Consider the following 14956-nt stretch of genomic DNA (forward strand, 5'->3'; position numbering starts at 1 on the left):
CGTCACAGGGCGCGAATGTGCAGCCTTCCGCCGAAGATCCCTTGTTTTCGCTAGGAACATTTTGAGCGCGCTGATATTTTTATTTTTTAGAAATTCAATAATCCTTTTGAAGACACTATGGAGACCGGATTCGTTAAAGCACAATCTAAATAATTTTCCTCGTGTAACAACAATGATGATATTCGAATATTTCCGAGAGGATGAGAGGTTTAATGTTCCAGAAACGCGAGGAGTTTAATGCGAGGAGATAAGCCTTTTACGTTTCATCTTCGAAGTCGAATGCACGTTCTTCGGTTTCTCCCATGACATGGGAACCGGTTCGCTAGCGTTTCTCTCCTATCGGACGTCACTTCCTATGCCATCTGACGTCACAGGCGCTTGAACTTTAAAAATTAATTTAAAAAAAACTACTTATCGTATCGCAAAAATTTTTTCACCTATGATGTTCATACATGTTACTCTATCATATAAAAATAAAATTGAAAAATCGAAAACTTCCCTATTGTAAGGACGGACGGCAATAGTGGTGTTGGCAACCGCAAAATGGAAGGCAAGGAAATATGGAAATTAGCATAAGTTCGGAACATAGTAAGACGTGTTGTGAGTATGCAAATTTCAGACTCACGACGTTGCTGGTCACGTGATAGGGCTGATAAGCGATATAAAGAATTGGGCGCGTGATGACCATTGTTGTTCAAATGCAAAGTTTGACGGGAAAAAATCAATTGACGAACTTACATTTTTCCGTATGTCTTCCCGACATCCCTTAGATGATTTTATGGGTGGCTGTGTGGTTGGCAATATCGAAGAAGGGCAGAAAAATTTAGGTGTTGCCAAGGAGTACGACGTCAGCCACAGGGTTGTTTCTAGTGTTTGGAAATCATTTCAAACATATGGAATGTGTAGCAAATGTCACGAGGAAAGTCGTGTACGCAATACGACGTCCGCAGAAGATTAGTACTTAGTGCTAGCAACAAAAAGGAACCAGCGTGACACAGCTACTGAGGTAGCAAAGCAGTTTCCTGCTGCTACTAGCAAGCATATATCCCGAAAACTGTAGCCAGACGTTTGAATGCAGTAAGAATAGACGCCCGTCAGCTTGTTTTGTACATCCCACTGTCAACAAATCAGTGTTTTGCTCGTTTGCAATGATGTCTTCAGCATCGCATTTGGAGAGAAGTCGACTGGGCTTGTGTGCTATTCTCAGATGAAAGCAGGTTCAGTCTGACGTCTAATTGTGGACGACAACTAATCTGGCATGAGAGTGGTACAGCATACAAGCCGACAAGCATAAAAGAAAAGGACTAGTATCCTACAAGTTGTGTCATGGTATGGATAGGACTAAGATCAATGGCCGTACGTCGCTCGTGTGCTTCCAAACAAGACTATGACGGCTAGTGATACATTAATGTTGTTCTGCTGCCTCATGTTCATGTGTTCTGTGGTGATGTGGGTCATAACTTCGTTTTCATTTATGGCAATGTAACATGTCATTAACAACTGCCGTCCAGGAGTGTCTAGCTCACTCAAAATATTCAACCCATCGGATGGCCTGCACGTTCTATAGATCTAAATCATATTGAAAATGTTTAGGATGCTTTGGGGAGCAGTCTTGCTGTTTGACAACGCCCTCCAATAAGCAAGGAATCCCTTATCCGTGACTGACAGAAGAATGGGATAAATTACCCCAACTGCTGCTTGATAATGTTGTGTAAAGCATCAAATGACGTGTGGAAGCTTGCATCGCTCTCCATGGTAGCCATATCCCATATTGACATCGTACGCCGGAACGCCTGGGGGCGGTAATTACATTTATTCACTTTTACGTATTCAGCCCAAAATGACTGTTTCGTCCTTTGAACACTTTTCAACGCCCTCTGGATTTCAGAGCACAATAAATTATCGTCATTGCAATGTTTTCGAGCTGTGGTATTAGTTCATTTCACTTGACTTGAACTACACTTATTTTTTTATGCGTTACATAGCCCATTATAATCCGTCCTTAGCAATTGTCCACCAATATATGTAGCAATAATAAAATGCAGCACTACAATAGTACTGTACAGTAAATACAGTAATTATATTCGACACACATTTTAATTGTTCAAGCAAATCGAAAATCTTTACATTTCTTTAGTTGTCAGAAACTTTCTATTTTTCCTTCCATTTTCAAACTTTAGATAAACAGCTCACTTATGTGAAATTATGTTTCATAAACTTCATATTTAGCATTAAAAAGATGTGGAGTGGCGGGTTGTAAATTAACAAGGCGATGTTTCGACTAGTACGGTGTGGGGAATTTCCGCTTTCAGTGATGCTAGCTAAAGGGTAAGGCCATTCACGAGACTAATATTTTGTACCCAATAAAGAAGATGATACTCAAACCCCGTGATTCCCTTTCGAAAATTTTCGCGGTGTGGGGTGAGGAATTCACGTTAGCTTTAACATTCGTTACTCGGGAAAAGATCGCTATGCAGCCATTTCGCGTTAATCGAATCGCGTAGTAGCGCGAGTCCACTGTAGTTTAAAATTTGCACATTGAAGTTAAGTAAGTATTCTTAGTTATGTTTCATATTTCGGATATTGATTAATATTTGATTATAAGTACTCGTACCGTTTGGGATATTTTCCCTATTTCTTTATTTTTTCTCTTTTTTACTGATTGAGTATTGATATATTAACATAATTAAAGTCAGTTATTAAATATTGTACGTTTTTGAGGTAGTTTGGTAAAATTGAAAAATGCTTTTCTTTCATTTTATCAGGGGCATAAGAAAGGAGATGGTGTCCAGGGCCGAAATCCAAGCTAGAAGCTGAAAATCAATTAACTAGTTCCTACAAAATATAAATTATTATAAAATTAACTCCTATAATGAAAAGTAAAGTTTTCTCTTTTTTAAAGACATGTTTTACATCATCTAAATCAATTTTATGTATATGTATGTTTACATAAAATATAAATCAAATTATGACTGCATCTATTTACAAATAGCCGAGTTCTTCGTAAATGAAATATACACTATCAAGAAAGGGTTGAAAACTTGAAGGTAGAATTCCTTCAACTTTTAGATCTTTTCTTGCAGCGAATATTCGTAAAAATCGTAAAAAAATGTTTGGAATGACAAATGGGCTCGGTAAAGGAAAGAAAGAATAAATAATTCTTAGTAATATTCCATGTTCAAATGAACCAATTTGTTAATTTAAACTACTTTTTGAATTGTTTCGTTCAATCCTCAAACGGTGTGCATGTGTATACCTTTTATTTATTTATTTTTTAAAGACTAGCGAAGTATCGGCTCCTTTTAAAAGGTAACTTGTAGTTGCTACATTTTGAAAAAAATAGTTGTAGTTAACTGCGTACATTTGTCATAAAATAGTTGTAGATCGCTAGAAACAAAATGTAGTTTTTCCGACGACTGGTGCCGACGATATGTGCAATATCTTAATAACCTTATGCATTCCTTCAAGAGGATCTTTTAAAAAGAGGATTTTGATTTTTTATGAAAAACATTTTTGATATTTAATGTAATTTTCGGGCATTATGTAATTATTCTGCCTTGACTGGTTGGAAGAATTGGTATGGCTGAGGTAAGAATCAGAATTATGTATTACACACATAATTGCAATGATTGTGAAACAACGTAAAGTGCCGGATACACTTTTTATGATTAACACCTTTTTGTGCTGATAAATGGGGGGGGGGGAAACCAGGGGAAATTTTTGAACTACATGTTTATAACATTCAGCAGAAAGTAAAATATTTTTCATTTTCCTTAAGCGTTATTTTCCTTAAGCGCTTACATTCAAAGAAATGTTTAAAACCCCATGCTTAATTCTGTAGAAGCATGATTTTTCTGAACTTACATTACTCACTTAAATTTTCAAAACATATTTGAAAAATTAATGTTGTCTTCTTTAGACTTATTTTGTTGCTATAATATTAAAAATATTTAATCTATACTGAAAGTCGATTTTTAATCGAGAAAGTTTTAGTTCAAATCAGTTAAATTTAATCTGAGATAAAGTTCTTATTTTAAAGTTGGAGCTGAATGAGAAAAATGTACGTCAACTTATTAAAAATACTTATATGAATAATTGAGAGAAAATTAAAAATTAATTTTAGTTACATTTTATGTGAGTTAAAACTTATTTATCATTTTATCACACATAAATCTTAGATCATGCAGTTTACCTTATACACTTTTCTCCGTTCTGCTCTTCAATGTGCAAGTCAAACGCAATAGTTGCAGAGTGATTAAACTTACTTGTGATTTTGAGGGCCATGATCTGTTGACCTGTCTAAAGGATCACCAATAACCATTTTTTTAGTTTCTGCAATCTAGAATTAGAAATATCCCATTTAGCAACTGTTTAATTTAACTTGTGTAAATAATGACTAATATACAAATAATTTTAAAACTATTTTGGAAAACAGTAATAAAATTTAATTATTAAATATTCACATCATGGTTAAACCGAAATCAAATTGAAGAGGAATCATTTTGTCATAAGAATAGTACGAAAATTGCGTAAATTAATATTGCCTTAAATTAAGACTGGGGGGAGAGAGCTCTGAAGATGTTTCTGTAAATTTTGCATAGGCATAAGAATGGTTGGCAATCAATGAGGTATTTTCTTCTTTTTTCTTTTCTTTCTTCTTTGAGCAATCACGATTGCTAATTGTTTTCATTTAACTATCATTGAACGCAATAAGGGCGTTAAATGGAGTTATGGATATTATATCGAAATAATATAGATGCATTTACTAGATTTTATAGAAATTATGTGGCGAATTTATTTCGATTTCGAATTTAATCTGTTAGTTTCCTCCCCGACGCAAAAAAGCATATTGGATTATAAATGCGACATGTGTGTGTGTGTGTGTGTGTGTTTGGCATCGCAGCCCCTATTTTATTTTATTTCATTTTAATCAGTGATACCTAACGGATGAACCGGTTTTGATATGTTTTCTTTCTTTGAAATGTACACTATCGAGAGTTTTTATCTACGTTTGAACAACCAACGGCCCTCGGGTCATATGAGAACCGCTAATTTTATCATGTGCATCATAGCCCCTAAACGAAAAACCCGATTCTGACATTTTTTTGTTTAAAATGTGACTTGATGAAGCCCGTAACCTAGGGTAAAACGAAACGGCAATAAATATCTAAATGTTTTCAGGTCAGTCTTGATGCTTTTCATGTTCGCTAGCTCGATAAAAGTTGTCTCACTGTTCCCACTTACTGTTCCCACTCACTGGGTGAACAGTGAGACAAAATTACATTTCGTTTTTATTTAATTTTTCTTTTGTGTGAATTCGTAGATTTTTCTAAACCACCTTTTATAATACCTATTGCAGTAACACATATTATAGAATTTAAAAGAAATTGATTTCAATGTGTTTTCATAATAAAAATGTGATTTAATTTTTCCATCTCATTGAATGATTGAATTTTTCATTCCTCTTCCCCTACATTGAAGAGGTTAACAAAGGAGACGCACTGGTAATTCAGACTATTATTGAAGTGCTATGAGTTTCTCTAGTCTGAGCTTCAGTCCTTCCTTCCATCCCATTTTTCTTTTTGATAAAAAAAAAAAACTCATAATGCCCATCGTTATGATTTGATTACACACAAATAATTAGATTATAATATGCAAGGCACGATCAATTTATGGTAATTGAATTACCCTTTTTTGTCATTTCTATCGATTGTTCCAGCTTTCTCTTGCCTCATCCACAAAGGAGTAAGAGTTTTATTAGAGCATTAAGTAACTACGTAAGTAAGTATTAATACAAAATTAGTTAAATAACTAATATTAGAACATTTAATATAACTTGTTTATAATAAAAAAAACTAATATTAAAACTGCATTGAGTGCATAAAGTTGCGTTATATACCTAATATTTGAAATAATTATTAATTAATAATTATGTGATTAAATTGTGTTAATTAACTAATATTAGAACGATGTTTGATGACTACGTAAGTAAGTATTAATACGAAATTAATTAAGTAACTAATATTAGAACCATAAATATAACTTATTCATAAAATTAAATAACTAATATTAAAATTGCATTGAATGCATAAAATTGATTTAATTATATAAATTATTTTTCAAATAATTATTCATTAATAAATATTTGTTTAAATTGCATTAATTAACTAATAATAGAACGTTGTTTGTTAGTGGAGTAAAGTATGATATTCACTTTTAAAGAATATACTATGATTACAATTTCGTTACAAAAATCAAATTTAAAATTATTCATTCAGCAGTTTCGAGAGTAATTGCAGAGACTCACTTGGTGCACTAAATTTACATAATCAGCAGGAAATTGGCTGATTACTTATTTAGAGGTAATGTTATCAACTTTCTCCATGAAACCTTTGAATCTCCTCATTATTATTTTAACAACACTTAATTTTTATTACATTTCCCTTGTCGTCAGCGCACCATAAACATATATACATAAACAACTATCTTCTGATTTTTGTAAAACTGAGAATAATATACATTGTAACAGCGTACAACAGAGAAGGGAATTTTAAACATTTAACATTAAAATAAATAAATCAATGAATATGAAATGATGTGCACAAAAACGGTCAGGCTCACAAAAGCAAATAAAATGCTGCGATAGAAAAATTGTAATTATTCTTTCATGCTCTAGAAAGGTTATGATTATTAAATTTCGTTTGATTGAGCAAAATTAATGGATAAAATAGGTTTTGTTCAAATATTCTCTGCATTGTGATTTATTGAGATTAATAGAAATGCTAGAATTCTGTACAGTCGAATTCGCTTATAACGAGCCCTGATTTAATGAGAACCCGGATTTAGCGAAGAAATCTTAAATACTTGGTTGGTACACTGTTCAATCTATGGGAGAATGACTCGCTTTTTACGAGCAAACCCCACTTAAAGCGAGCAACATTTTTGTGATTCATAAATTTTTTATTGAATTTCAGCTCAACTTACCTTTTTTTGGTACATTTTCTATGACCTTCCAAAGTTAGTGACAAACCGTAAAGCCTAAGAACAGGAAATGACGGCATTTTTTTTACTTTCTTTTACAAAAAAGGAAGTATTGTATTCGCGAAAAAAATTTCACTCAAAAATCGACCTTAATTTCCGTTTTGCTCACCCCCGAATGAATGTTGAGTTTTTTTTTTTCGACTCGACCACACTTGGATAAATGCCTAAGAATGTATCGACACGCGAAATATCCATTTTGACAATTCCCGTGTTAGTTACAACGAATTTTCTCGTGACGTCTGTATGTACGTACGTATGTATGTATGTGCGTATATATGTCGCATAACTCAAGAAAAGTATGTTCTAGAATGTTGAAATTTGGTACGTAGACTCTTAGTGGGATCTAGTTGTGCACCTCCCCTTTTGATTGCATTAGGGTGTTTCTAAGGGGGTCTTTTGCCCCTTTTTGAGGGGAAATCATTGTTAATTTCGATGTAAACTCAAGTGGTGTTACAATTTGGCGGACACTTGGCGATATATCGCCAGTCTTTCGGTCGTCAAGTTTTTTCGCCAACTTGGCGACAAATTTGGCGATTTTTTTTGAGCAATCACGATTGCTTATTGCTTTCATTTGACTGTTTTTGGCGTTCCTATGGTTTTATTTTCCCGCCAGCACCCTCTGCAGCATCACCGTCGACCGGCTCCTCACGATGCTGCTCCTCTAGCGAAAGCCGTCTCGAGGTTGCGTCCATATCCTACACACACACGCATACCTACACACACCTACACACACATATATACATACCTACACATACACACACACAAACACATACACACACCCACAGATACCCCCTCACACACGCACAAACACACATACACACACCCACAGATACCCCCTCACACACGCACAAACACACATACACACAACTACCCATACACTCATGCCTAACTACACAAACACACATGCCTACATACACACACACTCGTGATTGCGAAAAACATAATTTGAATTCAAGATGTCAAAATTCAAATTATTTTTTTTTTAATTGTTTTTAAAATTTGGTTTCAATTTGGCCACTGTTGGTGATATTTCGAGAGTAAACTATTGAATGACATTAAAATGACCAATAATGGTAAAATGACATTAAAATGGAGTAAAAGAAAGTCATGTGAGGCACACATCAGCTCGTTTAGTTTGTGGAGTAAAGAAACATTAATAATATTATACATGTGTGTTGTGTATATGTGTATCCTTCAAAAACAATTATACAAGAATATTCAGACAGTTCAAAGCGAAGTAACCCACTTTTTTGGTACTGGACAGTGATTAAAAAGAAGAAAAAAAAGCAACTATGATAAATTTTTATGATTTTTTCGAGAACTCGTTTTTTACGAGCACTCGGTTATAACGAGCAAATATCGGGCTCCTTTGCAATCGTTATAAGCGAAATCGACTGTAGTTCAAATGCAGCTGAAAATTATACTATAAATGGAAGAAACACAACAAAATGGAAATGTATGATTTTCCTCGAAAGCAAACATCTCGTACATACCACTTTCTCTACGAAGACGTCGTGTATTGAATCTTCCACAAATAATCGACCAGCTGCAATACAGTTTTCACCCTTGTTGAAATAAACTCCACTCATTCCCTGAAATAAAGATGCATTTATGACTTATGTATAAACTACAAAATGAAACAGAGAACACTTGTCAGCAAAAATTTCCTGACAAAAAAGGAGAGAAAAGAAAGCGTGTGTTTATAAAACCTCTTCTAAAGAGCGCGCATGTTGAAAATTAGAGTCCAAGCTCTAGTTTGCTGAAAATAAAACTTAACTTAAAGGTGACTAATACTTGTAGGCAAAGAAGTTTACTGATGCCACCAGGGAAAAACCTAGACTAAATAATTCAACTAGACTGGAATCCTACATAACACAGTATTGATTTGTATGTAGTGCTTACACGAGTCCCCTCAAGGGTAGCACAACCCTCACCTGATAGTTGAAGTTTTATTTTACTCTTGATGATGTTTTAAAATTTGTTAGTAATTTTTATGAGTGTTTTACTAATGATATTTATTGATTTAAACTTTTGAAAAACACTTAAACGTATTTGAATTCAGTGCAATCTTTTTTTTTTTTCATTATTTAGCCAAAATTGTTTTTAAAATTAGAATTTGACAATAAAATTACATTTAAAAAAATCAGTTTTTTTTTTTTTTTTTTTTGCAAAGAATTTTTTTTTTCCCCCATGAAAAGCATATTTTTAATCGCATAAATTTATTTTTGATTTAACTCAAAACTGAAGAGAAACAAAATACGTATTTCGTTTAACTCATTTAAAATGAAACATCAAGCTGTAAAATTAAAAATAAAAATTTAAGTGAAAGCGAATGGTGTTTTTTGATGACGTTGAAACCATTTGATTCTAGTTTTGAAGATACATATATTTCTTGATTACCATTTGTTCATATGACAAAAAGCGCGCATTAGGGAGTTACACGAAAAACAAAAAGATTTAAGGCACACAGCATCTGACTTTGAAAGCAACATTAAAGCAACTTAAACTTAAAACTACTATATATATGTATGTATATATATATCGTTCTTATATACGACACATTAAATAATCAAATGAAGTTCAATACGTCTTTAATCACTGAGATTAAATAATCTGAAAAAACTTTATTGCTCTTACACTCGACAATTTAAATTTAAAGCACTAAATTTAAATGACATTTTCCCATTTTGAAAAGATTCTTGGTGTACTTTAACATTTACATCCTAAACTTCACAGTAAAGTTACGCACATAAATTCATGAAGTGATACTTTTGTTTTATTTATAAAACCTGTAAGCATAATCAGACTAAAAGCAACTTCAAAACTAATATATTACCTGCCTTACGGCTTTGTCTAAATCACAGTCAGAAAATATTATCAGAGGAGATTTACCACCTAATTCTAATGACACTTTCTTCAAATTTGAAACAGCACAACTGAAAAAAAAAAGGGAGTTGAAAATATGGAAGATTAATATTTAATGAATTCTTAAGAAAATTTTTTCGTTTAACTTACCTGTTCATGATTTGTTTACCGATAGGTGTCGAGCCTGTGAATCCAAGCTTTCTAATAAGCGGATGCTCAGCCATAGCCTGCCCACATTCACCTCCTGCCCAAGTTAAGTACAATGAAGAAATAAAAAGTATTTGTATGCGTATGAAGTAGTAAAATAACAAGTACTTCTAGAGTTGGAGAGTTAACAAGAGAATAATAGCAGAAGTAATTAATAAATGTTCAAAGAGTAGAACAGAAATCCTTTTTTCTAAGAGTAAAATTTGTTACATCGTCAACACAATAAGAAAATTAATTTTCTTTTGTTCTTGTATGCAGTTAAAACTGTAACTGTTTTTATTTGGTGTAATGTAAGTAAATTAAATAACGTAAGTAACATTTCATGCAGACATAAAATGACAAACAAGACCGTAAGTGCTGCTTCATACAGCGCTATAAGTAAAATTACATCGAATGCATAATTTAACAAGGAGCTCGTCTAAAAGTAAGAGGATACTTCTCTTTATACTAATCCCTTTTTTTAGCATTTGTTATCATAATGCTTCGGCTAAGTATTGCTCTAAATAGTTTTTTCCCTCCCTATTTTTAAAACAATCATCTTAAAAAAGAAAAAAAAATCAAAGCTTCAATTTTTCTCAAAACGATTCATTAAAATGATTGAAACGATAACAAATTCATTCTATCATATGTTTAGGTTTCCTTTACATTTTGCCTGTCCTGATTATTTATAGTAAATTTCGATATTCAAACACAGTACTTCAACTTTTATGTGTTTCAAAGTAAGCAAATGAGGCATAATACAGTCGATCTCGCTTATAACGATCGCCTATTTAACGAGAATGGATTTAAATAGGAAGTTAGACATAATATGAATGGTACGTGTTAAATCTATGAGACCATAACTCACTTTCAACAACCAAACTTCGGTTATAGTGAGCAATATTTTTGTGATTCATAACATTTTTATTGAAATCTGCATCTCCAGGTCAGCTAATCCTTTCTCGAAAAAAATCTTTTAACATTCGGAAGTCAACTAACAGTTAGAGATTAGTTCGAAATGCAGTGAATTTCTTAGGATACTGCTGCTGAAGTTCATGGTAAAGCAGATGAAAAAACGATGAAAGTGGTGATGATGATTATTTCAAGCTGAAACTCCAAGTACACCCAACACACTCAACGGCTATTGAGTGCGCAGAAATACCTCAATTTTGTTTGGAACTAGGGGTGTAATGACAATATTTCTGTACTTCAGAGCCAGAAGGACGTGAATAAGTCACATTATGGTGATTTTACAGGAGAGTGGATAAACTTTTTTCTGGCGCATGCAAAGGACGCGTACTTTTAACCCACGGAATAGGCTTCTAAGTACTAATAAACGGAAATATTTTTGGACTTACGTCAGTCTGGCTCTGAGGTACAGATTTTATTTTACTGACCATAAATGTTCTGCAAAAAAACAATAGCAGAAACAAGAGACAATGAGACAGTTCAAAGCATACAAATCAACTTCTTTGGCACTGCACAAAAATTAAAAAATTAAAACAAAGTACGCATGCATATTTTTCTGGGTTTTTTTACTAAACCAAATTTTACAAGCACTCGGATATATAACGCGCAAAGGTGACGATTTCTTCGCACTCGTTATGATCGAGCTCGACTGTTTTGAACTAATGTAAAGTTCGGAAATTGAGTAACTAGTAAAAAAATTAAGTAAACAAATTTTAGTGCAACAGGTTTTCCAGGCACCTAAAAACAGCAAAATTGATTTAAAACCAGAAGAAATAAAACTGAATTCGTTTATATCATCCGTGTTTTCATCAAAAAAAATTTTTTCGTTGCTTAACCGACAAAAAAAAAAATAAGAATAACCTAAAATATTGACGTCATAATAATTTGCAGTAAAAACAAAATTATATGAGACTTTTTACTTGACGTAAAATTCAAAACGATTTAATTTTTCAGTAAATTTTTAGTTGAATATGTAAATTTACCATAAAAGTCGGATTAATATTATGTTTTAGCATTTTCTCTTAACCTTCTTCTTCGTGGAACCCACTAAAAATTTATTTACTTTCATTATAATTTTTTGACTTATCGAACAAATATTTTATTTCTGGTGTTATTCAATTTCAGATAAAATCTTTTACATTATACCGTAGATTATAATCTTAAATACTTTTGAAGGCTTCAAAAATAGTTCTAAAAAGGAGTAATTCGAAAAATCCTCTATAGTAGCAATCTTACGTCAACATTTTTTTCTGATAGTTTTTCTGAACCAAATCCATAGGAATTTGGACAAATGTCTGACAAGCATTTATTTTATGCTTTAAGAGCCATTATTTTGAAGTTCAGACAAGGTGTGGCAGTTACCATTTTTGATTTTTCTAAATTTTTTATATGTCAAAGTAGGTCATGAGAAGTGAACATTCTGATATTTTTAGCCTTCCAAAAAATTTTTTCGCTCGTTAAAAATTTCCAAAGTTTGAGGTTTTGCAGCGCTTTTTTAGAAAAATTCTAAAAGTCGCATTTCAGTGCGCTTTAGCTCTTTACAGAAGCACCAACCCACGGTTATGTTTATATTTATTGGTTGTACTGTATCTAGTGATGATGACTTCATAGTTATTTTGGTTGGGGGTTGTTGCTTTCTTCAGATTAGGGGTCGCAAAGTATGGATTTTATCCGTTTTCGCGCAAGTTTAACCTGCGTTATTTCCCGCCAAAAAGCCACCCCCCGAAAAAAAATGTGACATATACTGAAAGTTTATACTATAAAGAGAGTAAATAGCACAAAATTTGTTTGAGGTTTAATTTTTTTTCGGAGAAAAATGCCCTGATATTTTTCAAATTTTCAAAAATTGTGCTTTTATGATCGCAATTAACTTAAAACAGCATCACTAGGAAAAAAACCTTTTATATATTATGGTACCTGGCTATGTGTAAAACATCATAAAAAAGAAACCAGCATGGGATCTCTTCTTGTTTTCTAGAAAATTATTATTTTTTTTTTTGTAGCTCATTTTATGCGTTTTCTCGTGCGTAAAACGTGTGTCCAGTATGCAGATTAGATCTGCTAAAACTTAAAGTATGTAGTAGGAATGTATATATGTGTGAATAGAGAAAGACAAAAAGACTACCAATACTTTATTTTTCTGATTTTTACAAATTGATGGTATTTTAATTGCAGGTAAATCAGAAAACGATAAATCGATATCATATATATATATCTATATATATATAAAAATCTCGTGTCACGATGTTTGTTCGGGGTAAACTCCAAAACTACTCAACCGATTTTTATCAAATTTCATACCTATGCGTCATTTGGTCCAACTTAAAAGATAGGATAGTTTTTATAATTTTTTATTGCAAATTAAGTATTAATTATACAATTAATTGTTTAGTTCTAAAAATTTTTAATAGATGGCGGTGTAAGTTAATTAATTGATATAACTCTAACATCGTTTGACTTACTGCTAAAAAACAATATGCTAAAAAAACCCGAAACGTTGCTTATCATTTTTGTAGAGCGTTTCGGGATTTTACAGCTTTTTATTCACTTCCTGAGAAAATCAACTATATTTATCAAAAAGGTTTCTGAATTGCTAGAAATTGCAGATTTCACACTATTGTGAAAAATATTTTTCTCCACCAGTATCAAGATTAACTGAATGTTTTTAATAGGTGTATCGGTTTCAGTTTGATCACGGTTCGTCCAGATCGTCTCAGCTCCCAATAAGAGCGAAAAGATGTCTGGATCACGGAGTCTTTAAAAGAACTGCTGACGCGTTACCGTTGAGCTACTTGCTCAAGAGTTTGTCTTAGCCAGTGGCGGATCACCGCATAGGCGCATGAGGCGATAGCTGGGGCCTCCAGCAAAGCAGGGGGCCTCCGGGCCGCGAAGTGTTACATACTCAAAACCAAAATATTTTGCTTTAGGATTTGCCATGGAAAGTCATAATTTTGAGTGCAAAATGATCAAAACTCATGGAAATTGACAGTAATGGATTTTAAGCGCTGACTGATTGCTCCCCATAGGGCCGCGTCTAAGGGGGCCCCAGGCTTCAGGTGCCTTTGTTTGGATCTTTCCAGGGGAAAAAATTGTTCGTTTAGAAGAATTGCAATGGGTAACGTCATAATTTTGAGTAGAAAATGCTCGAAACTCATGGAATCAACAATTAGTCATGGATTTTAGGCGCGGGTTTGCTGCTCCTAATGGGGCCCCCAGCGTCTAAAGGAGCCCCAGGCTTGGAGTGCGTTTGTTTGGATTTTTCCAGGAGAAAAAATTGCTTATTCTGAGGATTTGCCATGGAAAGTAATCATTTTGAGTGGAAAATGCTCAAAACTAATGGAAATTGAGTTAGTGATGGATTTTTGGCGCGAGCTGATTGCTCCGAATAGGGCCCCCTAATGGGATTGCTCCCAATAGGGCCACATCTAAGAGGGCCCCAGGCTACAGGTGCCTTTGTTTGGATTTTTCTAGGAGAAAAAATTGTTCGTTTAGAGAATTTGCAATGGAATGTCATAATTTTGAGTGGAGAATACTCAAAACTCATGGAATCGACAGTTAGTCATGGATTTTAGGCGCGGGTTTGCTGCTCCCAATAGGGTACACCGCTTCTAAAGGGGCCCCAAGCTTCAAGTGCGTTTGTTTGGATTTTTCCAGGATAAAAAAATGCTTGTTTTGAGGATTTGCCATGGAAAGTAATAATTTTGAGTGAAAAATGCTCTAAACTCATGGAAATTGAGAGTCGGTCATGAATTTTAGGCGTGGATTGATTGCTCCCAATAGGGTACCCTAATAGGATTGATCCCAATAGGGCTTCGTCTAAGGGGTCCCCAGGTTTCAGGTGCCTTTGTTTGAATTCTTTCAGGAGGAAAAATTATTCATTTAGAGGATTTGCAAT

The 14956-nt window shown here is 33.5% G+C and overlaps 1 protein-coding gene across 1 annotated transcript in view; it reads right to left on the reverse strand.

Annotated features, from left to right (window-relative positions):
- The window catches only part of LOC129231863 (mitochondrial 10-formyltetrahydrofolate dehydrogenase-like), a 126648-nt gene that overhangs the window by 23006 nt on the left and 88686 nt on the right, over window positions 1-14956 (reverse strand). Inside the window, exons 16-19 of the mRNA XM_054866248.1 lie at window positions 10057-10150; window positions 9878-9977; window positions 8535-8633; window positions 4266-4339 (exon numbers count right to left, since the gene is read on the reverse strand). Of these exons, the coding sequence (XP_054722223.1) occupies window positions 4266-4339; window positions 8535-8633; window positions 9878-9977; window positions 10057-10150 (367 nt within the window). The remainder of the gene's footprint in view (window positions 1-4265; window positions 4340-8534; window positions 8634-9877; window positions 9978-10056; window positions 10151-14956) is intronic.

This window comes from Uloborus diversus, chromosome 10 (genome assembly GCF_026930045.1).
Source record: "Uloborus diversus isolate 005 chromosome 10, Udiv.v.3.1, whole genome shotgun sequence".
NCBI classification, from domain to species: domain Eukaryota; kingdom Metazoa; phylum Arthropoda; class Arachnida; order Araneae; family Uloboridae; genus Uloborus; species Uloborus diversus.